The following is a 27042-nucleotide window of genomic DNA, read 5'->3' on the forward strand; positions in this document are numbered from 1 at the left end:
TGGCTGGTGTGTTTCCCTCCCACTAATTGGCCAAGTTTTCCATCTCTCAGGCTGGGGGGTCAAACAGTACGCCCCTCAGACAGGGCTCGCAATTTGGGAGTCCTCCTGGACCCACAGCTGACTTTCAAACACCACTTGTCGGCTGTGACCAGGGGGGCATTTGCCCAGGTTCACCTGGTGCACCAGTTGCGTCCCTACCTGAACCGGGAGGCCCTCACAACAGTCACTGTGTAATGATTCTGACCTAGGAGAGGGAGAATCTTCCTAATGGACTTGTATGTAATGAAGTTTGATTTAAATAAAAAGATCAGGTGTAGGACACTGAAAACTGCCATACACTCTTTTCAGAAACTTTTCTATGACAAGCATATTAAAGAAAAGCTAAAATATTTGTTTAACAGGAAACAATATGCCATTAATGCTCACATCATGTATTCAGTTTTCAAAAGGATTTAATAAATTATGATGATTCATTTATTTCATTGTATAAATCATAAATATATCATAGAGCCCTCATAATTTAAAATAATTTACAGGCTGAGGTAGGGGATGGGGAGAAAGTGAGTACTGGAGCAATCAATGGTCAATCAGAAGTTTTCAGTTTTTCTACTGATTACACACACACAGGCAGTGTCAATCGCAATGAAGCGCCAGGATGCCCGATTGCCTTCCTGGGTTATTGCCTTAACAAAGGTGTGTGTTGTGGTGCAATAAGAATTCCAATGCCTGGAATCAATGCCTCTGCACCCACTCGGTACTGGTTTTGGATTTCTGCACTTGGTCTCAAAAAAGTACTGCTTATAGATATTGTTATTAAGATTTACATCTGCCAGCAGAGTCACCAGGTTGCCTTTGATGTCCGTTGCTCTGGTTTTGTTGGCAACCCAGACACTGGTACTGTCACACACAGAATATTCCCCTCGGTTATGCACAGGATGATTGTCACGTTTGCTCCGGATATTCCTATTAAGAGAGTCTGCATTGTCCAGGAACTCCACACTTTGCTCATCTCTTGACAATGGTGGGGGCTGAGTGCTGAACAGAACACGAGGCGACTGGAACCGCCTCTTCTGAAAAAGCTTGGGATCCACAATGATGTTTGCTGCCGATGCAATTTCTTGATCCTCTGCCTTCTTAGGAGCAGGATGGCGCTGATCAGTGTTTTGAGATGTTTTCAGACCCTCGTGAGCTTTAGCACTGCTGGTGTCAGAAAGGTCAGATGTTGCAGGGGAGCCCAGAGGGACATTATCTTCAGATTGTGGTGCTGCCCATATGCCAATCAGAAATGCTATAATCAGAGTGTAGCACAGCATGGACATTACGCTATGCACCTAGGAGAGATCAAACCAAGAATGTTACTGTGAGCAAAGACAACCTAGAAAAACATCCACTCCAAGATGAGTGGAGAGATATGCTGATGCAGCAATGCCAGGGAAAATGTATAGCTAAGACATTTCACCATCTGATGAGAGGCCCAGCCATGTGGATACCAGATGCTGCTTTTTCTTTCCACTGCAGAAAGGGCCATTCAAACAGCAACCCCGCTTAATAAAGTGTGGATGCTAGGAAACAATACACCTCCCAGAGCCACTTTATCAGTGAGATGGGTAGCATATAAACAAACACATGAAAAAACAGGGTTACTATTAATTCCTGAAGTACTAGAATATCAAGCAGTGTTCTGAGTTTATTAATAGAGAGAACAGATGTTGACAAGAATCTCTATAGACTAAGTTGGAAGTTCTACAAAAAAAGCCCATGTAAAAAATAAGTAGCTCAAATATGCTCTGTACTTGCATCTAGATTGTCATGACCCACATGTTCACAAAAAGAGGCAGAAAGGCCAGCACAAAAATATTACTAAATTAGTTACCTGAATAGACTGTGGAAGAATAATTTCTTCTAAGCTGCACTTACTTCAATTTCTTAAAAGCTTCTTGATACTAAGTTGTAAAATGTTTTTTTTTGCTACTAGAATAAAAGCTATTATGCAAGTCCTGACCTGATATTAGTTATAGAATTGTCAGTTTCCCCAGAGAACTATCAGTACAATAAAACATGGGACAAATCCAACATCCAGTTAAATCTGCTTAGATTCATTGACTTTAAGGGGTTTAAGGCATTTAATCTCATGTTGGATTGTGGCCATAGTTTCAATTGAGTAAAAGTTCTGAAAACAGAGTCTCTTTCTCTTGAACCGAGTAGAAAAAAGCCTAAACCTCTTAAGGGAGAATGATTCAGACTTTGTTGTTTATCTTTAGTTCTGCCATCCATTCTGAAATCCTTCAAGACAATGGCCAGTCATTATTTTTGGGGCTCTCTGACAAACCATAGATCCTCTTATTCCCTGCAGTTATACTTTGCTAAAGCCAATAATCTGTGTCAAATTCAAAGTTCTTTTTTTGTTAGAATTCCTCAGATAATTTATACTTTTAGTAGTAGATTTAATAAATAATCAATACTCTTAATCTTAGGATACTCATCATCAGTCAGAGTGGTTGCTATGGTTGCAGATTCTATGCAAAATATTTGCTAAAATCACAAGAAAGGAAAATTCCAAGAGGCAATATAACCTAATTTTGAGGTATAATACTTCAGCATGCAAAAATACAGCCAGCCAGAAGATGGCAGCAGCAGGTTTGAGTTTTATTTTGTAACTGCCATCTAATATTTATTTTGATTTATGCAGCCCACATACTATATCCCTATCCATCTTCACCATTCTGACTGCGCTACAAAAGCTGGAGACAAACAGAGCTAGATGCTTGTTGTGCTGCAAGAAGAAATTAGTTTTAAACCAAATATGTTATAGCTCAGAGAGGCACCAGAAGCTTTAATTTCTCAGATTCACTTGAAGCACTGGGGCCATGGCAGCAATTCAGAACATGTCGAATGCATTTCTTGATGTCAACAGATACGCTAATGAAAAAAGTTTATGCAACAAAATTTAAAGACAATATAGGCACACCCTGAAGTAGATCTATATCAGTTTTGTTTACTGTAAGTCATTTGAGATTCATCATTTTGCACTAAAAAGAAAAAAAAGAGATTAAGTATTGTATGTCAATAAAAGCTATTTGTATTTCTAACAGGATGGAAGAAGGGAGTGTTGTGTTAACATAGCAACATTTTTGAGATTTTAGACATAAAAATTTTAATCAGAACTTTTCTTTAGGATTAGATTAGCAAGCCATTTAAAAAGAAATCATTAAAATCCAGGTGATGGTGCAAAATATTGTCATTGACATTTATATTTTCAAGCAGAGTTAGGTTCTGTAAAATACTTATAATATACGAGCTTTAAAAAAGAAGATTGGATAATTTGTTCAGAATCTGGAAAATACTTTAGCTTCTCAGAAAGTAATTTTATAAATATTCACAATGCCCATCTATACTCAAACAAAAGTGCAAGCTTAGTCAAAGAAGATTTTTACAATCACTGAAATAGTAGTGCTTATGCTGTGTTAATATGGAGAAAATATTGTATGGCAGTTGCAAATATTAACTGGTTTAGCAATCATTAAAATAATAATTAGCAAGTTATCTCTGCATATGAATGACCCTGGTTGTTCTAAGATATCTTGTTGTCTGCCACAGTCCCCAAGAAAGATCCAAGATCTTTTATTTCACTCAATCTCTCCCCAATCCCCCTCCCCACTATTTTTACATAGTACAACCCAAGTTGGTTTCAGTATTAAAATACTAAGGCTATTAAAAATAATTATTAGTTTGGTAGTAATGCATTCGTCCATGCTAAAAATTCAGGAAGGGCAGATATAACTCATGGACAGCATGTAAGACTCTTTAAAAATTCTTAGATTTGCTATCAATTTCTAAAAAAACCAGTGTCAATTAGAGAAATTTTCACAAAATAAAAACCATAAGAGAAAATAATGAAGAATGGTAAAAAGAGAAAATGAAACATAAAAAGAAAAAGGAAGAGAACAAGAAACATTATAAAGAAGCGGTTTCCAGTCTTCTTGTCAGGGGTTACAGATTCATTTTTTTGTGACCTCTTGTTCTAATTTCCTTCCTTTACCATAACTTCCTTCTTTCCATAAGATAACCTGTAAATCACAAGTTCATTTTTCTCATTTTTCAACAAAAAAACCATAAGGAGTTTCCAGTCACTAATCAAGGTAATTGTTGATCTTTCTCTAATCAAACAGGTTAAATTTGTAATTGCTAATTCTTTCATCTTCACTAACCATTTCTCTGTTAAGACTTGCAGCACTAAAAAAAATATAAATACAATCTTTATTAGCTCTTTACTAATTGGCTGCTGTCCATTAATCCCAGCAAAAAAAGTTAAGGTTTCAATTGAAGGTTGTTTTTTAAAATCCTTTGCATTACTCTATGCATTTCAACCCAAAATTACTGGGTTTTTGTTTTTACAAGTCCAGCAGGCATGATAAAATGCTGTCCAACATGAACCTGAAAAAATTTCATACATTCTAAACAACTTTTCTAGATTCTTAACCAATGGTACATCATTTTGTGAAAATTTTCTTTTAGCTCATAATATAAATCCCTCTGCAGCCAATTCCTCTTTTGATTTCATCTTATACTTTCCGTGTTCCTGTTCTAACAACTCTTGATAAGCTAACAATTTGTCTTTATGTATTGTTTTTTTACTTTAAAATCTTCTATTACTAAAATCCATAAAGATATTTTTGATTATAGACTGGGTTTATATCTGTTCCATATTGTCAATATGGCACTTCTAATATACATATTGACTATTAAAATCTACATTAATTTTAACTTTATTGTACCATAGAAAACTAAATCCTCTTACTCCTCAGAAGAATCCACACTTTCATCCAGGTTAAGCAGCAGGCTGCAGCTATCAATCAAATTATTAAAATCATTTAATGATGTACATATCTATATGTTAATCAAATGTAATAATTTTGTAATAATTATAAACAATATAAATGGGGTCCTAAGAATACAAATATAATATAATTGATTTGTTATGATTAAGTATTTTGAGCAGATATAAAAGACAAAAGAAAAAAAAGTTATTTTATATAGATAAATCTAGAGAAAATCACACTGTGTTTTAAAAAGAACCATTAGCACTTTGCAACTCAAATGTTGTGCTAAGCAAAGATTAAATACAAACAGATGAGAAACAAAACAAAACAAAACTTTCCATACCACTAAAGACAATGTACAAGAAATATAACATTCTTTTGCTAGTACCATAGTTTCAAATAACTGACTGGGATTTTGGAGGAATAACGCACTTCTTAGCCTACAGTAAAATGAATGGCTCTACAGTTACATAATAGTGATTTTTTTTAAAAAATAATTTGAATTTTTATAGATTCAGAATTCTTCAACAAATTATAGCCTGGCTTTATGTTTGCTTTTGCAAAAATTTCACAGGAGGTTATTTAAAAAACAACAACAAAGGAACATGTCAAGAAGTTTTTATGATTTGTTATAAACTCCTAGTAAGCTTTTTTAAAAAACATAAAAAATATTGTGCATGCCTCCAAGTTAAAGGTAGTTAAAGTTAATTAAAGGAGGCAATATTCAGGAAATAATTGTGTCACAAGCAGAAATTATAAAATGTCCACAAAGTGTGCTACAGGAAAGTCTTTTGTGGAATCTGCTACATGAAGGTATTAAACATTTCAAAAAAACCCAAAGAACACTTTTTTTGGCACATTTATTAACTTGTATGTATATGTATAAACAGGTATGTATACCCCCTATTCCTCAAGGAGTTCAAGATGATGTATGGGACAGAGATAATAACTGAATTTACGCACCTGCTGAATCCCATATCGTGAGAACTTTAGCCAGAATCTTCCTGGTCTCATATCATCACTTTAATTAAGATTCTCCAAAAGTAAGATCTTGATGTTGGAGACGAGCAAACATAAATGCAGCGTTTTTTAAATATATAATCGAACTACAACCTCTACTCTCTAAAGAGAGAAAGCTAGCATAGCTGGCTATTTTAAACTTTGTGCTGTTTCTCAGTTATAATCCCTACATTATGTCAGTAATTAACAAAAATTGCCTAGTTCTGGTAAGCAATACAGAAATATGGATTGGTCAGCTTCCTTCTTACCACTCTCAACTAATACCTCTGAGAACCTGAGTCAAGGATATCCTCAGGTTCTCTCTTCATCTCTAAGACTGGAAGGGAGGAGGCAAGCCCTTTATAAGGGGAGGAAAAATAGGTACCTCCTCTGTCAAAAAACTGTGGGAAGGAACAGAGATTTGCCAAGAAGGGAGTATCTGTCAGGTGCTGAGAAATGGCCTCTCCCATCTTGACCAGCAAAAGGAGAAGGATCAACCCATGCCCCTATAGATGACAATGTTACGTTGGTCAGTCTCTACAACCTCATTTCAAGAAGTAGCCTGCATCATTCAGTTTCACACATATTATACCATTTAAATAATGTAAAGTTATGAAGTTAAAGATATATCTGTAGGACACAAACACACACAAAACGCCTACATTTCAAACAAGGAACCAAACCAAACACATCCATCCTACTCATTAATGTCAAAGGTTTTCCTAAAATAAATACAGATTGGAAGACCTGGATGTTCTCCTTAGATAAGAATCAAGTAAAAAGACAATAAAGTTTAAAGTTATCTTAAGCAGAGAGGAAGAGGATCCCTTTTGGCTCCCTCTGTCTTGTGCTTTTTTCTGGTCATTTTGGGAGTCACCTTATTATTATAGTCTATGGCTAACATGACAATTAGCTGTAGGTCTGGGGTTGGCACCAATGCACCAAATAACTTCTGAACTTGGATGCTCAAGCTAGTTTTTTACTTTCTTCTGGGCCCTCTAATAATAAAGATTACTACTGAAAACGGAACTGCAAATCTTTTGCAGCAGAAGGTAAGCTTACTAGCTGATGCATTTTCTATTATCCTTTCCCCTCTTCTAATTCCTTATATTTCACTTTTTAAAATCTATCTAGACATGGGTCTTCTTGTTTTCCATCATTGCTTTTCTTGTTTTTCCTTCTCCCTCTATTTTCCCCATGAGCTTCCTTTTTGTCCGTTTCATCCAGTTTTGACTTCTTGAGTCCACTGAAATAGGCTCTCCTCAATCCTCATAGGTTTTTCTATCTCAGCAATGGATGCTCTTGCTGAGGTAAAAGCCTCACCTCACAAGCCAGGGAGCAGGTCCTATTAGTCATTTCATTCAACCTAATACCCTGCTCCATTAGGAGAGGATATTCCCTCAGAATGAGGTTTCTTTAAATTGCAGAGAGAGCAGAATATTTTTGAATGAAGTTGCCAACGCTGATTAAGAAAATGTTTACAGTCTTAACATCTCAGCTATGGTCCACTTCATAAATAACTGATGTTTATGCACTGGCATATTGTTATTCATTCTTTGCCACAGCTTGAAATCCTACACTGGAAATACATGGGTACTCAGGCTCAGATTATTGATCAGAGAGATGCTCCATTATCAAACTCTTTATTACAATCAGATATGAAAATGATATTGATTTCAGTTTATTATGCAGCCAAATAAATTGCTTGCAGTGTGTGCTGTATTGAAGCAACAACATTGATTTTAACAATACTTATATATTGTTAGTATCAATATTATCTGTGAGATTGTTTTTGAAATAGTTTAAGAATTTAAATCTTTTCAAACATGAGCTTCCAAAGTTTAAAGGGACAACTCCTGAATATTGTATCTTAAGGGTCCATATAATGAATACATAGACAATTTCTCCCCCTGAAAATGGAGACATGCATTTTCTTATGTCCTATTTTAATAACTGAAAGAAAAACCCCAACCAGAAGAAAATCATACTAATTATCTGATCTACTTTCTTGTCTGTAAAGTTTCTAATAACAATATTTATTTTCTTTAGATTTAGGCTCTTGAAAACAAGTAGGGTTTTGTACCATTTGAACTTTTTTAAACACACAGTTTGAGACAGATGATGGTTCATACTTTAACATCCCAACAAACATCACCAAATTCTCCAAAATGTTTCTAAATCTCTAATTCTCATTCTCTACCTACACTAGCTTCAGAAAATAAAGACTGCATATTTTGTTCTTTCTTTGGTCTGATCTCTGCATTAACACATTCCATAACTGGGAGGAGGGAGGGAAGCTAAGCCATGATTCCCAAATGTCTTGGTCTGTTCCAGAAGAGTTCAATTATTGAGAACAATCTCCACAACAAAAGATATCTGGCCATTCTGCATGGGCCTTTGAAAGGATTCCAACAGTCCTACTAGTTCTATTGAACCCTTTCCAAATGTATATTTTATCATCAGGAATTACAGAATTGGAAGGGATCCCGAAAGGATTCCCAGCCAATCCCAATCCCTTAATAATATATTTCATTATACTGTAATCTATGTTCTAAAGTACAGCCTTTATTAATTTTCTTTTGTTCCACACACATATGCCAAATTTCAAGTGTTCTCATCTTCCCATAAAACAAAATATACTGGATTACATTTGTATAGGACTATCCTATTAAAACAACATTTTTGTCATAAAATCTACCACTTTAAACATTGATAAACACAAAGCTACTAGCATTGGCTCTTGCCAAAAACAATTGAATAGGACTTCCAATGACTGCCATCCTAAGAAAACAGAAGTTTCTATTTCAACCCATAGTTTGTTTTAACAAGGAAAAAAAAATCCCAATTCAGCAGTATCTTTAATATTCTTTTTTTTTGGGGGGGGGGGGTATATTTTCCAGATACTGTAACAATGATATGTCCAATAATTTAAGCTCTATAAAGCAAATGAAGTTAAGGACAATATCTGTGAGTATTTCAGTATTTTTTTATTATCTATCCAGTCTACAAGGATTAACATTTTACTTTATGCCAAAGTGAAAACTTTATTTGCCAGTTGTCAATTTAGATCTACATACTTTTTGCTTTTCCTATTTGAACAATACAAAACCTATTCATTTTAATCATTTTAATAATAAGAAGCCAAATCTATGCAGCTTCTCATGTATGATACCATTGATGTCCAAACGATTTCATTTTTCAGTAGAATGGAAGGGCTCTCTATTCAATAACAAAATATTTAAAAATAAATTTCACATTATAAATAATGACCAATAATTATTGCACTTGACAAACACCTAATGTGAATATCCAAACCAATATAAACATTTACCCTCTTCTAATATTCATATGAACATTTTAGAAACTTTAAATATAACTTAGAATAGTATACATTATAAACATTACAATAGAATGCCTATTCCCGTTCCTGGAAAAAGTAGATAACTTTTTTTAAAATCATGGTGGGACCCAGTGTCTTTGATGACGTGACTGATAAGGCTTAAAATATGTTTAGCATTATTGATGATCTGGTTAAAATATATTTTCACATATTACAAGCAGTCTACCAGCTCTCTAGAACTTTGGATACATATCAAGATCTGAAATCTTCAAAATATGCTGTAAACCTATGCAATTTTTTACATAGATAGTTTTATTTTCCATTTTCATTTTCTTACAGTCACACATATACTGTACAGAACCGGGCCCATATAACATTAAACAATAAACACAGCCATTCCTCTTGTCAATAATACCCCCCAAAATAGAAACCCAATGTACCTCTTCGACCCTCCATACACCCTTTCTTTCTTTCCCCTCCAACTTTCCGTCTTCCCACCATCATTCCCCTTTACCCTACTTCCCCTCCCCCTCTACCACGCAAACCTATGCAATTTTTACTGAAAATCTACTTAGCAGTAGTCAGTCATATGCTAATATAACAAGTCAAATATCATTAACTTCTACAAAACATTAGCAGGATAGCATGTCACTCAGAGGTTGCATCTGCTGCCTTGCAGTGGTTGTATCTATTTAAAACAAATATTTACCCTAAAAATCTATGACACTTAAATATGTGTTCTTTTATGAACTAAAATTGGATAACTCATATTCTTGAGCTTTGCAAATGAATTCCTAGGAAATTTGAGAAGATTTTGATACAAAGCAAATAATCTAAAATGAACAATTTATATCTCTGAAATGCAGAATTTGGTCTTTCTAAAATCTCTCCCGCAGTTATAAAAAAACACCCAAGATAAACCATCAATATATTATTACAAAGGAATTGCTTCATATAATTACGTATATAGTGTTAGCTTTGATGTTGAAAACTAAGTAGATAAAAAAATTGAAGAACCAAATAGGCAAAAGCTGTTTGAGCTTTCCATATATATTTGAGGGCTTGCCACAAAGAGGAGTGGGTCAACTTATTTTCCAAAGCACCAGAGGGCAGGACGATGGATGGAAACTAATCAAGGGGCGAAGCAACTTGGAATTAAGGATAAACTTCCTAACAGTGAGGACAATTAACCAGTGAAACAGCTTGCCATCAGAAGTTGTGGGTGCTTCATCATTGGAGGTTTTTAAGAAGAGACTTATCTGAAATGGAATAGGAATACTGCTTGAGCATGGGGTTGGACTTCAAGGTCCCTTCCAGCTCTATTCTGACTGGTTGATTGTATAATGTTGTTGTTGGATGATACAGTTAAACTTATTTCATTCCAAACAGAAAGGAAACCAAACAAAAACAAAAACTCAACCCTCACCCATCCCCCAACAACAGCATCCTTACTTTATATTAAAAAGGTCATAGGTACCTGATTATATGCAAAATAAATCAGGGAAAGAAATAAGTTTCTGTGAAAGGGAGATAAAAACCCATCAAACTGCTTCTCCTCTTAGAAAAAACTGTTAAGGTCAGTAGCTGGGAGGTGAGGTGAAGAAAGAGGTAGTGCAAATGGATAAACAGACTACCCACAAGCTCCACAGAGTAACAACATTTTCAAAAGGGATAGTTTTAGATACACCATAACTGAGCTTTAAATATACCACAACTGAGCACAGGCAGCTTTTGAAAACATCTGGCAATGGGGAATTGCAAAGCTTGAGAGTGGGACAGCTCTTTGGCTCAGCCCCAAATCCTGTCACTTAGTATTGCTGCAGAAAAAGCTATCTCAATTATGGATTAATTACAAAGCAATAATTCTTTACAGTTAAATACAATCCAATAGACAGTAATATGCCATTTTTAGTTATCATTTTGAATGCGATATATTTTCTTCTAAGCTTCTTTCAGCTATCTGACAACAGACTAATGGATTCCCAGGTGCTAATTCCTAAATCACCATTAGTGTGATTACCACTAATTACCACTAGATTTTTCCCCTATACAATTGTGTGAGATTGAAGATATTACAGTGTGACAAACATTGGTTCAGTGTACAACTGGATGTATATTTAAATGGGTGCAGATTATGCATACATGCTCATTATACAGCTTCCTAATTGGCTAGAATCACCAGGTGAACACAGCATTTTAAAAAATGGTATCAGAGTAGACAAGAAAAAACCAATGAAAAACACAGGTAATGTTTAGAGAGAGCGTTTAAAAATGCTCAGTTTTAAAAATGCTCTCGTGTAGAACTGTCAAACTCGCAGCCCATAGGCCGGATATGTCACATGATGGCCACGCCCATGCCCGATTAACAAAGGGGGGAGGAAAGTTGTGATACGTCATGTGACATGCTATGATGATGTGAGTTTGACACCCTTGTTCTAGTGTAATGTCATTCTAAGGGATTTTTTCTTTGTTTCTAGCTAGGAAAATCAGCCTACATTTTAACTCACCATATAAATACAACCTGTTTCAAATGTATTTTTAATAGTTGGTTATGTACTATGTGTGTTGAAATAGTGCTAAATCGTATACAAAATGAGGTCTAAAATATTTCCACTGGTCCCTTATTAAAGGGAAAATGTGCTATATTAGTTGGTCATAATTTTCATTTTGTTTCATTGTAATTGGCCTACATTTTTCTTGTAATCTAATGCTATAGTTTCCTTTTCAAGTTCTTATTCTTATTCTTGTTCTCCTGCTTTGTAAAGTAGGTGTGTTCATTGGTTTGTCATGGCTCCTAACACAAAACATGAAGAACAGGCACAATACATTTAAAACTTAATCATGTGCAATGAGTAATTAAAGGCATATTGTTGGGTTGTATGCTTTTGACACAGAAGTTTTATATAAGGACACTCATGAAACTTATGTTCTCTTGAAGACATCATCCATAATAGGAATAGTGGCATCAGTTGGAATCTGGTAAGTTTTTATTAGAAAAAAATAGCAAAGCAGATTGTAAGAGAATCAATACATTTTTAAATGTTATCCATTTTCTCTTGCTTTTGTTTAACAATCATAAGAATGAATAAATTTTTGGGAGTCAGAGCCTGCAAATTTATCATTTTGAACTAAAATTGTTTGGAGTGATGGCTGCAGAAAGGATGTAAGGAACCACATGGATGCATCAAGATTCCTAATTTCATACCAGATACAGCAACACTTCTTGCATTTCGTTTAGTCAACCTTGCATTCAGAAACTTGCTTACATCTTAAGCTACACCAATATTACACAATTGGGCAAATATTTACTGAAAGGGTTAAGCCAGAGGTGTCAAACCCATGACCCATTGGCCAGATGTGTCACATGCTTTAGTGAAGGAGAAAAAAAGTCTTGTTATGTCATGTGATGATGATGTGACAAAGTGAGTTTGACACCCTTTGGTTAAGCTTACAACAAGAGTAAGTATTTTCAAACAACCAGCCTATTTATAGACAATTTATAATTGCCAAACTTCATTTGTCCATTTTACTCATGTTCTTATGCTAGTACCTCACCAGCTTCAGTGCAATTTGGAACACTATGTGTTTATGTAATGCGGCTTGGGAAGATCATTCATATTCTTTACCTGAAGAGAATCCTTTTCCACAGGCAATTTTCACTCTCTCAGCTTACATGTGAGGCGATTCTTTCAATAAAGAAAAAATTAAAATAAAGGGAAAGAAGATTGTACCTTTTCTGAAATCCATGACATGTTCCATTCCACTGAACTCAACAGCTTTTTGCTATTCCAAAAGGAACATTTTGTTTGGCCATATTTGCATATTAAGTCTTTGGTAATCTGGTTCTTATGCAACTTTGTAGGTCTCTGTTTATTAAATTCGGAACATCTTTGTCTTCATGGATCATTGAGGTTCAAAGAACAGAAAGTGTAATAATTGAGACACAACAGAGCAAATTCAAATTATATCTCTTCCATGGAACCATCAAACTGCTGGTTTATAGGAAAGTTTTAAATCATTAAAAAAGATAAAATATGCAAACATCAAGATAAATAATTTCGTCCACAAAATGTGTTTTGTGATTATGAAATGGTAAGTAACTAGCCAATACTGACTATTCAGGAAAAGGTAAGCATGCCAGACCTGATTTGTCCTTAATGGAAGAACATCAAGAAATACCAGGGCTGTTGGGTATATATAACATATGTGTACTGTTACAGCATATGCTTTGAATTAGAAAGTTTAAAATATGGCAGAAAATGGCTGAGGAAAACCCCTTGTGTTTTTCTTGTTGTTGTTGTTTTGCTACGAACACTGTAGATGTATCTATGAAGCCATTAGGAATTAAATTTGATGTAGAGGAGACATTAAATACATTTTTCTATATGTAAATTGAACATATTGTGAACTCTACAATTAATGCTATTTTCAGCTAGTGTTTGGAAAAAAAAATCTTACTGGATTAAATAGATTCCAGATATTTTATTCTAGGAACTGCAGCCAACAACACAATAACAACTCCATAGATAATGTTTATTTAACAACCTGGGCTATTAAAAGACTATTAAAGCATCTTCTTACAATTCTCTTGGATGAGTGTTGGCAAAAAGCTGATTATTTGCTTTTGATGAAAGAACCAAGACTAACATTATTAGTAATGATTTTTTAAAAAGGTTAATAATTGCTTTGTTAAATACACTGATCAAAGATGCTGACAGATATATGCAGATGTTTACCCAGCTGTATATCTCTCAGAAGCTGATAACACATATGCTACTACCTCAGAACAATGGTTTAACTGGTAGAATTCTTAAAAAGCAGATATTGAACTACAATTGTTCACCAGAGCCAAATTATTCTCTTGTACCTTGAAACTAAAGCAGGAAGTCTAGGAAGAAGTAGAGATCAGGATAGAAAAAAAGGTGATAGGATGATGCATAGTCTTTATTCTAAAGTGATATTTTACATTGGAAGGAAGATAAAATGTTAAATTCAACTAAGTAGCAATGCAATGTGACTGGCTGTTTTTTTTAAAAAAAAGTAAAAAAAGTAGAGAAATGCTTGGATGGTATATTACTGGGAAATCTCAACAATGTAAGCTTTACTGGGATCCTAATAACATCCCAAAATGACTTTTTTATAATACTAAATTCTGAGTGTTCATTTCTGTTATTATTTTATTAAATTAATTTTGGTCACCTTTCATATTTACAGCATGAGTGTATTTTTTGAATGAAGAACAGCTCTCTGCAGCTTAATATTCTTCCTGTTGCAAGACTAGAAAGGCCAACATTTTCAACCACTACAGCTATTGAGTCAACATACCAACCCATTCTCTCTCTACAATGATTTGTATCACGCTTTCAGGATGCGTGTTGGACATAATTTTTTATTCTTCCATGCTAAAGGTTGCTTTATACTAAACTAGAAGCAAATGATAAGCAATCTTCTTATCTACATTGTTTTAAATTTTATTTTATGTTTAATTAAAACTAATTGAGCAGTAATATTGCACATCAATGGGAATAAATCAGTCTGTGAATTAGCCTTAGGTGAAACTGTCACGGGCCAGAAACTGACACCACCTGCTTATCTGTTCTTTGTGATCTCTAATGCCAAAGGTAGTCAATGTGACTAATCAAAGCACTGCCTTTATTGTAACAACCTGCATTCCTCAGAATTATTTCAACACATTTCCATTGTGACTGGTTACCTATCCATGTGAGATTATAGCAATAGTTTTATACCACTTCATAGTGCTTTACAGCCATCTCTAAGTGGTTTACAGAGTCAGAATATTGCCCCCAATAATCTGGGTCCTCATTTTACCAAACTTGAAAGGGATGGAAGGCTGAGTCAACCTTGAGCCTGTGAGAATCAAACTGCTGGCAGTTGACAGAATTAGCCAGCAATACAGCATTCTAACCACTGTACCACAGCAGCCCTTATTATGACACTTAATTATCTGTGATCATTTATCTGAGAGCATAAGGAAATAGAAAAAAAAAGAAGCTAAAGAGAGAAGAGCAGCCTGAAAAATAGTAAAATAAGTGTGTTTCAGAAATAAATGTGTTTCTGGTGTCTGTAATCTCTGTTTAAGTCAGAGGACATTTTGATTCTTACATTGTCATAAATGTTTTACATGCATTCTGACAAATCAAGGTGAATATCTAAGCATATTGCCTCAGTATGCAAGTTAAAGAAGTAAATAAAGTAAATACATCAGTATAACATAGAACTGACAATTTTACCTCTTGTTTTCCTTTTAAACAGCAATGTATATATTATGCTTTAAGTACTTCCTTATTTCTCCTTTTCAGTTTAGATCATCTTATCTGCCTTCTTAGGTTAACATTTTTTCATATAAATTTTAAAACATCTAATATTTCGCAGAGTGGTTTGTGGAGAGGGGTTGTTTTTACTGTATAGCTTTGCAGCTCAACCATGGTTGTACCCAGATACGCATGCGGACATCCTGCTCATTTAACTGCCCGAGACTTCTAAAATTAACTGTTTCTACATAGGAATACCGTAGTTTTATAAGAGCAGAATTACAGAGAACAAGGGCAGCTGCATTTTCTGTTTCATAGGAAGCTAGGTATGGATAATTGAGATAGGAAGTTATTTATGTATTCAGTTTTAGCACCCAGGCCATTCTAGAGAAAACTGTAGATTATGGTATTGTTGGAAGATAGTATAAACTATTTCTAAAAATGAGATTAAAATTTATAATGCAAGCATTGATATGATTTTGGTGGCACTGGGAGGCAGGATTGTCTGGTGAGATAAAAAAACAGCAAAGGGAAACACCCTTGAAGGGACTATTACAACACTGGATGTTATCTCAAAAGATGAGAAAAATGTTGAACCTGATGATCTCTCTCATGAGAATTTGCAAGGCAGAAACAAACACACATTTCTATTTCAGTTCCTATTAATAATATCTTTTTGAACTTGATAACTGGCATGGATTCATTTACAAACTAATTGATGACTAAAAGTTGAACATGTAAATAACATCCACACAAATAAATTGAAAAATTATATATATTTTAAATACCAAAGAGAGTTGGTGTCAGCCCACCCCTTTAAGCCCTTATCATTCTCTGAGGAGTTGGTTGCAGAGTTCTGTATTGTTGCTTGGACAATTCTAAGTGCTAACAGGGTGACACAGCTGCTGCTGAGCTCTGTTGACGTATGAGATAATTTAATCCAAATTAGATATTGAAGACAAAAATGATCTCTGAACAAACAGTTCTAAACTTAGCACTGTGAAAACCAAGCTTGCCTATGAAGTGTGGAAGTGTTTTTTTTTTAAATAAATGGTGGAAGAGTTGTGTGCGACATTCAAACAAGAAAGAATGTGCACTTATAACAATGGAAAACAGAGTAGATTTAAAAAGCCAGAAATAGAAAATGCAGAGCTAGCAAGGGAAACACATTTGTACTATTGTGGATTCCACACAGCACATTTATTCTGTGAATATCATCATCATATTTCAAATGGATAGGATTAATTTAGTAATAAAAATGTTAAAAAATACCTCTAACTACTTGTTCAATTTCATCTATAAGATATTGATCAGTTGTTCAAACCTATCTGAAACTAGAGGAGGCTCAGATATCCTGAGGACTAAGTTTCCTTTTCAACTACTTGGGTAGCCTTTGTGATCTGCTTCTTACAAACATCTCCTATTACATTTCAAAAAGCATCTCTGACTCGGTAGTCTACAAACCTACTCAGATCAGTTAAGCTTACTCCTAAAATGAGTGGATATAGAAATTCAGCCTCAGTCAATTGCATTCCTAGTTAAATTAGCCGGAACTGAGGCCATCAATAAACTATTTTGAAGTTTGCCAAGTGGGTAGGGGTTATTGCTTTTTATTGTATTTTATATTGGGATTTTATTTTTGTAAGCTGCCCAGGGTCACTGAGATGAGGGTGGCCATATAATAATAAATAAACAAATAGGACTGGACTATATACTGAGGCTAGTAATCATTGAAATATTGTAGTACAGACAAAAGCTGTACAATTAAGAATGGTGAAGCTTGGCCAAATAGTAAATTCCATGAATCATCAGGGTGGAGTTGAGGTTGTGATAAGAGAAGCTATTACTTCTAACTATATTTATTCTATGTGCTTATGGAATTGTGCAAACATTACATTATATAAGTGGCAATGCTTTAACTATAAGCAACCCAATGTCTATCAGTTGCCTAAGGCTTGTGAAGAATGATTTTCTACCCACTGTTGAAATTATTCAGAAAAGGCAAGCTTCTTTTAAATTCCCTTCATCTTCCTGCAGAGATAAGCCAAATAATCATAATTTCACACAAAAGAGTTGGAGATAATGCTTAAAATAAATCAGCCACTTCCATCACTTTCTGAGTTTTAAGGATACATACATATCCTCCAGGGGAGGTGTGATTTTCAAGTATGATGAACAGCACGAGCCAGACTTTTGTGTAATAATTCTTCATGTCTCATTGATGTTCTTTTATTTTCAAATATAAATAACAAATTGGAAAAGATTTGGAGAACGCCCACCTGAATGACCAGGATACAGTATATGAATAAAATATAATATGTACACATTAATTTCAACAATCCATTTGAGCAGATATCACATGAAATTTTGAATAAGAAGCTGGGTGGCAGACATGTCAATTACAATAAGTGAATACATTGTTGGCTTCAAAAACATACATAGGGAATGTTTATCAGTGAGTCTTTTTCAAACAAGTGGGTTGCCTGAAGTCCCAGCCTTCAGCTTTCTACTCATCAACTTTCATATTTATTTTCTAAATGAACAAATGAAGAAGTGGGAATGCTTATCAAATTTGCAAATGGTGTAAAACTGCCTGGGATAACTAATATCCCAGGAGACTAAACATTCAACACAATTTTGTTAGCTTACAGAAAATAACTGCAAATTAAAAAAACAAACTTTAACAAAAAGAAATGCACTATGTTAACAGAGGAAATCAAATGAAGAATTTCTCACCTGATAACAGTGGTTATGAAAAGTATAATTGAATACTATATAATTACAAGCTAAAGATGTATCAGACATATTGATTCAATTATGTTTGATTTTACGGAGAATATAACCTGCTCCAATTCTCTGATGTATGATATCAAAGAAAAAAATTATAATAACAAATAATTAGATCAAAAACTGCATCAAAAACTGAAAACCAATGCTGATGTGAAAAGGTATTGTGAAATATATGTAATGCTACTTTTAACAAAGCACGAAATGGGTGGAGGGAGTGTATCATACTCTGACATTCTAATTAGCACTGACTAAATATAAAAAAGGCAAATGCAGTTTTAGGCTATATTAACAGTAGGAAAATCATAGGAAGTGATTTTTATTTGCATTGGTCAAACCTTACTTTAAGTACTCTCTCATTAAAGAGTACTTGATGTGGGTACCTCACATTAAAGTATTTCAAGAAAGTTTCTGTAGATTTCAAGAAAGTTAAGAAGTATGATTAAAGGACTAGGAACTGAGCTGACAGAGGTTGAAGGACCTGGAAATAGCTAGACCTGAGAAGATAGATGAAGCATATGATATCACTCTTAAATACCTGAAAACATTTCACTGAGAACAGTTAATAACCGTTATAACCCCAGAATGCAAGGTTTGAGTTATGGAGTGGAATAATGAATTCAAGTTAAAGAAAAGCATAATGCAGTGAAGTACTAAAAATCCTAAAAGCAAATTGTTAGTAGGGGCAGAGGAGTCCCAAGCATTCAAGCCAAGAGTGGATTTATTGTGGATAGATTCATTTAGATTGCCACACCAAACAAGTAACTTAAGTTAGCACCTGCTTTTTCAGGTCTTTGTTTACAATTTCACATTTTCTTATCTTCTTAACATGGACAAGGGAAACCAGTTATGATTATATAATTCTTCTGTCCCTTCTCCTAGATTTGTTGGGTGGACAAACAAATTAGAAGAACATTGATTTTCTTTCTTTTACCTGGTAGTAGCAACAAGGCTTCTTAATGTTCAGAGATAGAAGGAGACACATACCAACAATGGATGAATGCATGGTAAAGTTAATGGAGTTGATATTGAAATTAAGATATTGAAATTAAGTGTTTTGATTAAAGAAAAGGCTTTATCTAGCTTCATTTCTGCTTTCTGGGAACCACTTTTGGACTTTTTGCTTGAAATTGAAAGAAATGAAATTTTAACTTTGGGATTTGATGACTAGTAGAGTTTATGACTACTGAAGTACTATGATGTACATTAGCTCAAAGGATCATTGTATTTTATGCTGTGTCTGTAGAGAAATAAGGTCAGAAATTACTTTTGTCTACAGCTTTGTTCCCTGTTTGTCTGCACCTCCCAATTTCTTTTTTATTTGCAATGGTTTTCTTCGTTCTTTTGTATTTTCTTTTCTTTTGAAATTCAATAAAGTTTTGTGAAAAAATACAAGCCTTTCTTGCTATTTTTTTCTGAATATTTTCATGCTAAAATAGGCATTGTTCATAAATATAAGTTCCATTAAATCAAGTAAGGATGTGAAAAATAAATATTGTGTTGAACTGATATTTGGAAGCAGCTATAGAATAGCAGGGCATATGCATTTTTCTTGTCCATAACTGAAATTGAAAAGAGTTTCATTTGGCAAACCAAAGAAGATAGGGAGAATGTTGGAAAATACAGCAATTGTAAAACATCTTAAATTTAACATTTCATATTTTCAGACAGGGGAACCTGTGGCCTTCTAAAGTTTAGATGCTATTGAATAAAGTTCTCAGCATTCTTCAACACTGGTCACACTATCTAGAATTGCTAGGAATTGAAGTTTAGTAATATTCAGAGAGTCATAGGCTCCTCAACCAAGATTATGTTACAAATTAATCTTTCCTAATCTGAGGCCCTCTATATATGTTCAAATTTAATGATTTCCTATCTGGAATTCTGACAATTGAAGTCATAATGATCAGCAAAATTGAAATCACTAATGATCAGCAAAACTATCATTTTTACTTTCTATACTCATGTTTGAGAATCTGTCAGTTTGTATACATTTTTCATGAATATATGCATTTTTATACAGGCCTTCCACTTAATAATTCTTGCATTCTTAGGGAAACTGCAAAATTCAGAAAAAAATGAAATTTGAAGGCTAATTAAATTTCAATTCATATCTATTTTTAAAATGTGAAATTAAATCAGTTTGCAAAGTAAGTGAATTTTTCTCTGCCTTCTCTCTCAGTATATTGGTTAGGCATCAAGTTGGAAAAAGTGCTAACAAATTAAGCATCAAGTTGGAAAAAGTGCTAACAAATGTAGTATCTGATTCACCTGAGCTTTAAATATACATTCAGGTATTGCTTGCACCAATCTATGAGGATTATAAATATCTAGCATTTAGGCTTATATCAGACTATCCAATAGTATTGTATTTGGGAAGCATTTGGGTAATAATTTTAGCACTGTATTTAAATAGAAGTTAAAAATTTGCCACAAAATTCTTAATAATGATAACCATGGATACAAAAGCCATGCTTATGGATTTACTTTAAAGACAAACTGAATTAATTTCTAAAGGCCATTTGAGTTTTTCTGAAAAGAAACAGAAAAGTCTAATAATTGTTTTAAAATGGTTATACTGCATAAAGGATAGAGAAACACATGAGTTAAGAATACAAAAGAACTGTTTCTTTTTTCTTTGGGCCATTTATTTTCCAAACCCTGTTTCATTAACAAAATGAAATCTATATGACTGTCTAAACTACTTCTTTGTTGTAGATGCTGTCAAACCACTTAGTACCAGAATTTTTAAAGTGCTAACATGGCAAACAAAATATTGCAGAAAACTATTGAAAAGGGGATTGGGGTGGGGGTGGGGAGAGAGACTGGAAATATTTTTGATGGCAAGATTCATTCTCCAACTCTTTTGCAATCTAACATAAGAAAAAGAGCTTGGAAAAATACATATTTTGAGAAGTTCAAACAGAAAATCACAAAATGCTTAATTATATTTCAAATACTGAACAAAACTATCAGTTTAGAAAAGCATTTCAAATAAGAAAAAATACAAAAATGTTTGCAGAAATTCATTAAGCAATTTCAAAACCATGGAGCTACATCTACATGGAGGGGTACACAATGGGATACCCCAAGGTGGATAGGCCAACTTGTCACAGCCAACTGACCATGGCCAAACTGTCATGGGACAACTCACTGAAGGACAATTCAACAAATTCAAAAGTTAAAATAATTTCAAGGGAACCATGGCCAATAATAAAGGCAATCCAGAAATACAAGAGTTACAATAATTCTGACAAAAATATGGACACCAATAATAAAAGTAACTGAATAAAATGATAAATATAATGTTGAATTGTCCTGTGTCAAGTTGGCCATGGCAAGTTGGACACAGCAAGTTGGCCATGGTGAGTTGTCCTAGATCCGCCTCAAGGCTCTGTCTTAGGCCCATTACTCTTTAATATCTTCATAAATGATTTAAGTGAATGGGAACAAATCAAATTTACAGATGACACTAAGCTGTGGGGAATAGCAAACACTTTATAAGATAGGCTCAATATCCAGAAGGATCTTGACATACTTGAAATGGGCCATATCCAACAAAATGCAATTCATCAGTGAGACAAGTATAGTTCTACATTTAGGCAAGAAAAACCAAATGAACATGTATACAATGCATGGTACCATGCTCAATAGTAGTAACTGTAAGAAGCAGCTAGCAGTCCTAGTGGAAAATATAAATATCAGCCAGTAGTGTGCTGCAGCTGCCAAAAATGTCAATGCATATACATATGTGCTAGTCGTTCCCTACTCTAGGGGGATGTGCTCATCTCTGTTTCTAAGCTGAAGAGCTAGCACTGTTCGAATATGTCTCCATGGTCATGTGGCCAGCATGACTAAATACTGAAGGCACATGGAATGCTGTTAGCTTCCCACCAAAGGTGGTTACTATTTTTCTACTTGCATTTTTACATGCTTTTGAACTGCTAGGTTGGGTGAAGCTGGGACAAGTAATGGGAGCTCACTCCATTATATGGTGCTAGGGATTCAATCCACCAAATTGCTGAACTTGCTGATTGACAAGGTCAGTGTCTTAGCCTCTGAGCCACTGCATCCCTCTTGTATTTAATTATAGGCTTACAATTACTTCAAAAAAATCTATATAAATATATCAGTCCTGGGAAATTGCAATTTACAATGAATAGTTCAAGTGGTTTTCACTAAGCTACTATATGAAGTTCACAGAAATTTCCAATGAAATTTGTAACAATAATTTTACAGTTTTATCATGCAGCTGTATATTTTATGTTAGTTTGGCTGCATGATATTCAGACAACATTCCAAGATTCTTGTCATGTGTCATGGCAACTACTTCTGGTTCTCAAATGTTAAAAAAATCTGCATTTCACAGAGTAAAAAGAAAAGAAAATCTTACTATCTATTTGCATTCAACAAATTCAACAGCTGAATATTTTTCTGAATATAGCTGACTCCTTATAGAAAAGGCTTATGGGATGGCAAGAAGACTTGAAAGAACTGCAAAATTTACTTAAAATATATCGTTACCTTCCTTTCCAAAACAGGGTTTGCCCCAATTAAAATACTTATGCTAATAGTGAAGATGCTCACTTTGTAAAATTTGGCACATGGGCTAAGTAGTATTAATGGTACAACGTTGTCAACTGAATATTTGCCAAAATATACCCGCTGCTTCCAGCAATATTGAATGCCTTATGTTATTAACTCGCCAAATTAATTGACAGAAATGACAGTTGAACATTTTGGCTGTGCCGGTTCAACTTTTACCGGTAGATAATATGGCAGAAAGAGAAGCAAAGAAAAATGTTCTCAACCTGCTATATAGCTTAGTTTTGCTGGTTAAGCCACTCCTCAACTAAAGACATCCACCACACATACAAATTAGACACTGTGAGAAATTTGCAGTTGCATTTTATGTGCTTCTAAAAAAAGGGAGGGCAGGGAAACTGAGGACCACAGAGGATGGAGAAAAAGCTTTCTTTTCCTACATAGTGCCATTTGTACAGGGAGAAAAACAGCCTCTAATGCTACTGGCAAATGGATGTTTCAGAGCAGATGCAATAACAAAGAAACTATTAATGGTAAATAGATCACTGTGCATTAACCTTTACTTCAAAGCCTAGCATTAGTTTATAAACACAGGTGATTTCACTCATCTCACAATTCTACCATTAAACTAGGGAGTTGGGCTCCTTGGAGGAAAATCCCATAACAAAGTCCTTTGACGGTATCTTTTCTTTACAGCAGATGCATACTTGGTCTCTCTTTATGTTCAGGAGATTCTTTCTTGTTCCTAAATGAGAGAGGTCTGTTATCCATATGAGACCTTAGGGATTTGCTGTTTCTACCATATGAATTCTCTCTTTGTTGCCTCATATTACAACTCAAAATCTTGGAAAAAATTAATTAAAAAAATCTAGTGACAGCTTGAGTTACTTTACATTTAGTTCAATGTAGGTTTCAAATAAATGAACAGATTCAAAACTTAGTAACATTTACTCTGTGCGAACAATGCTCATATAATTTTTGATTTGGTTTTAATCATGTTATTTAAAAACAAGCTAGAAGTAGCTATATATGATGAAAGATTCATTAAGTTGGTTTTAGTTATATTCTGTTGTATAACAATCAATTGTTGAAAGGGATACATTTAATGTTTTTTCTCTAAACAGATTCTACAGTTAAATATAAATAAATATAAGCTATGGTAGTTGGTGAATATGTATATATTTGCTCTTTTGCACAAGTTTAAAGTTGCATGTTATGTGACCATATCAATTTTCAGGCAATGCTATGATCCATATGCACACTACTGCAGCACGCCTTTAATCAAAACAACTGTAGCTTTTTAGATGGAAAAGTCATATTTCAAAAATTACAAGCCAAAACATATTTGAATGCCAATGTTCTATTTACATTCCTTCTGTTGCTTATTTAAATTCCTATATCGTTTTTAGGTGTTGATTCAATTACCATAAAGATAAAAAAAATCTCATTAATATGCTGGGCACCAACATCCATTGGGCTCTGTTCAGATAAGAAAGGTAGGTATGGGTACTTCCTTCCGTATTTTAAATCTAAATCTAAGTTTGCTGGATTTATACATGCAAACCCCCTCCCTCCACACACAATTTATATTCCAGACACAAATGCAAACTACTACAGTAATTCTATCATGTAATCTATGTTTCTATTCACTGTTATCTTGGTTCTGCCTGAGGGAATTAAATTTCTTATTTTCCTTGTTTGTCATTTTTCTATAATTCATCCAAAATTAGTAGTGAATACTATAACTTCTTTATTTGCCTGAGATTCTTGAAAATTATCTTAATCTGTATTTTTTGGATTACAATAAAAGCAGAATGTAATAATTTTTCAAAAAGTGCAGATCTCTGAATAAACGTCTGCATCTAAGGATTATGTACAAAAATGTATGTATGTATGTATGTATGTATGTATGTGTGTGTGTGTGTGTGTGTGTGTGTGTTGTATTTGTGCTGATAAATAAATAAAGGGAGACTAGTATAGATCTATTTCAAGCTATTTAGCTCTCATCAGCTAGCCATACCCTTACTGGGATTCGAACCTGGGCTGTATTACATATTAGGCAGATGTGTTAACCACTAGGCCACAGGCTCTTCTCCTTTTTATCACCTGAGCCAGGGGAATAGGTATGTAATTAGTGTCACAACCCCCTAGTATGCCCAAATATGAAATATATATATATATCAGATATATAAATATGCAATACATATATATATGATATATATACCGTATTTTCACGACTATAAGCCGCACTGAAAATCCTAAAATTTGATCAAAAACCGGCAGTGCGGCTTATAACCCGGTGCGCTTTATATATGGAGCAGTTTCCCTCCCCAGCGCCCAGGCTTTCTCCTCAGTTCCTGCCTGTTCCTGCCTCCCGTCCGTTCCACCATCTGAGCAGTTTCCCTCCCCAGCGCCCAGGCTTTCTCCTCAGTTCCTGCCTGTTCCTGCCTCCCGTTCCTTCCACCGTCTGAGCAGTTTCCCTCCCCAGCGCCCAGGCTTTCCCCTCAGTTCCTGCCTGTTCCTGCCTCCCGTTCCTTCCACCGTCTGAGCAGTTTCCCTCCCCAGTGCCCAGGCTTTCCCCTCAGTTCCTGCCTGTTCCTGCCTCCCGTTCCTTCCACCCTCTGAGCAGTTTCCCTCCCCAGCGCCCAGGCTTTCCCCTCAGTTCCTGCCTGTTCCTGCCTCCCGTTCCTTCCACCCTCTGAGCAGTTTCCCTCCCCAGCGCCCAGGCTTTCTCCTCAGTTCCTGCCTGTTCCTGCCTCCCGTTCCTTCCACCCTCTGAGCAGTTTCCCTCCCCAGCACCCAGGCTTTCTTCTCCGATTGGTTTTAATGGGGAGGTCCGATGGAATAGCGCTTAATGGGAGAAGGATTAATAGTTTCTCGGGTTCAAGCTGCGGATTCTAACTTTCACAAAGGGAACTAAAGCTGAGCAGGTAATTGCTTTATTAAAGCCGATTCAGTTCGCGGGAGATATTTGGTGCGCTTCTTTGAAAATCTCCCTCCCAATTCTGCCCAACGCCTCCCCGACCTTACTGGAAGAACGGTGCGGGGGTGGTGGTGTATCATGTAGTGCAGAGTCCGAGGAGTGGCAGATGTTGCGATTTTGTTAGTAATTTGTTTGTTTGCGCGCGCGGATGAATGTTGCAAAAAAAACATGCGGCTTATAACCCGGTGCGCTTTATATATGAAAAAAGTTTGAAAAATTAACGTTAACTGATACTGCGGCTTATAACCCGGTGCGGCTTATGGTTGTGAAAATACGGTATATATATATATACAATACATATGTATATAGCAGTAAAATATATTGTACCTAATCATGTAATTTTACCTCCTAATAAGATATTTTATATGTCTATCATAAATAAATTACATATTAAGTATTTCTTGCTTGTTGAAACTGCAAATGGAGTTTCTGATAGTTACACGACTATCTGTCTAATACTGTATATAATTTTTCTCATTTATGTGATTTATTAACAAATCTATTAATCTGAAGAATTTTGCAAAGGAAAATGTATATGTTGGGGAAAAGTTGCATACATTAACAGGAAATTGGGTACAAAATATATGTGTGTTGAGACAAGTTACATCTGGAATTTTAAAAAAATAATTTTGAAGTATCATGCAAAAAAGCTTGATAGAGCAAATATGTGAATTGACAGATCAGATTATCAACCATTCAAATACACCTAATGGGCAGAACAGTAGGAGGCATGTGCAGACAGACGGCATTATACAAATAATAATAATTCCTGTAATGTGGAGAGATAATATAGCCCATGAGAATGTTTCTTCAGCACAGTTAGTTTAGTCACAAAGCTTTCCAGCTGTGTTAGCTGAGGCCTAATCAAGAGGAATCCTATTCAAACCAAGAAATACCTTTAGTTCTAGGCTGGAATCCTATGAAGGTATCAAACGGAGCAAGGGCCACCCACTGTTGCTTGGTTCATGGCTCCCATTCAGGGAGGTAGAAAGAAAGATAGGCTTGAATTGAATTTTGGCGTGACCTCCTCAGAACCTGGGAACAGGGATGACTGCGTGTTCTCATTATTTGTTTGCCAATGCTGGAGGGAAAGCAGCTGCTACAGACCTCACAAAACAGGTCATTTTATTGCCCATGGAATACATTAATGAGGCCTGGAAAAAGAAACTGGTGAGAGTCAACAAGCAAAATGGATTTTAATCAATTGAGGAGACAGAGGTTTCCTTTTACACTTTATCTCAAAATACTTTATGGATATTTTTTTCTTCAGAGCTACCAAAAAATTATGGCCTAAAG

The 27042-nt window shown here is 34.9% G+C and overlaps 1 protein-coding gene across 1 annotated transcript in view; it reads right to left on the reverse strand.

Annotated features, from left to right (window-relative positions):
* Positions 1 to 434: 434 nt before the first annotated feature.
* NGF (nerve growth factor) overlaps positions 435 to 27042 on the reverse strand; it is a 52649-nt gene continuing 26041 nt past the window's right edge. Inside the window, exon 2 of the mRNA XM_032217217.1 lies at positions 435 to 1331. Within this exon, the coding sequence (XP_032073108.1) occupies positions 588 to 1319 (732 nt within the window). The 5' untranslated portion in view covers positions 1320 to 1331 and the 3' untranslated portion in view covers positions 435 to 587. The remainder of the gene's footprint in view (positions 1332 to 27042) is intronic.

Source organism: Thamnophis elegans, chromosome 5, assembly GCF_009769535.1.
Source record: "Thamnophis elegans isolate rThaEle1 chromosome 5, rThaEle1.pri, whole genome shotgun sequence".
NCBI classification, from domain to species: domain Eukaryota; kingdom Metazoa; phylum Chordata; class Lepidosauria; order Squamata; family Colubridae; genus Thamnophis; species Thamnophis elegans.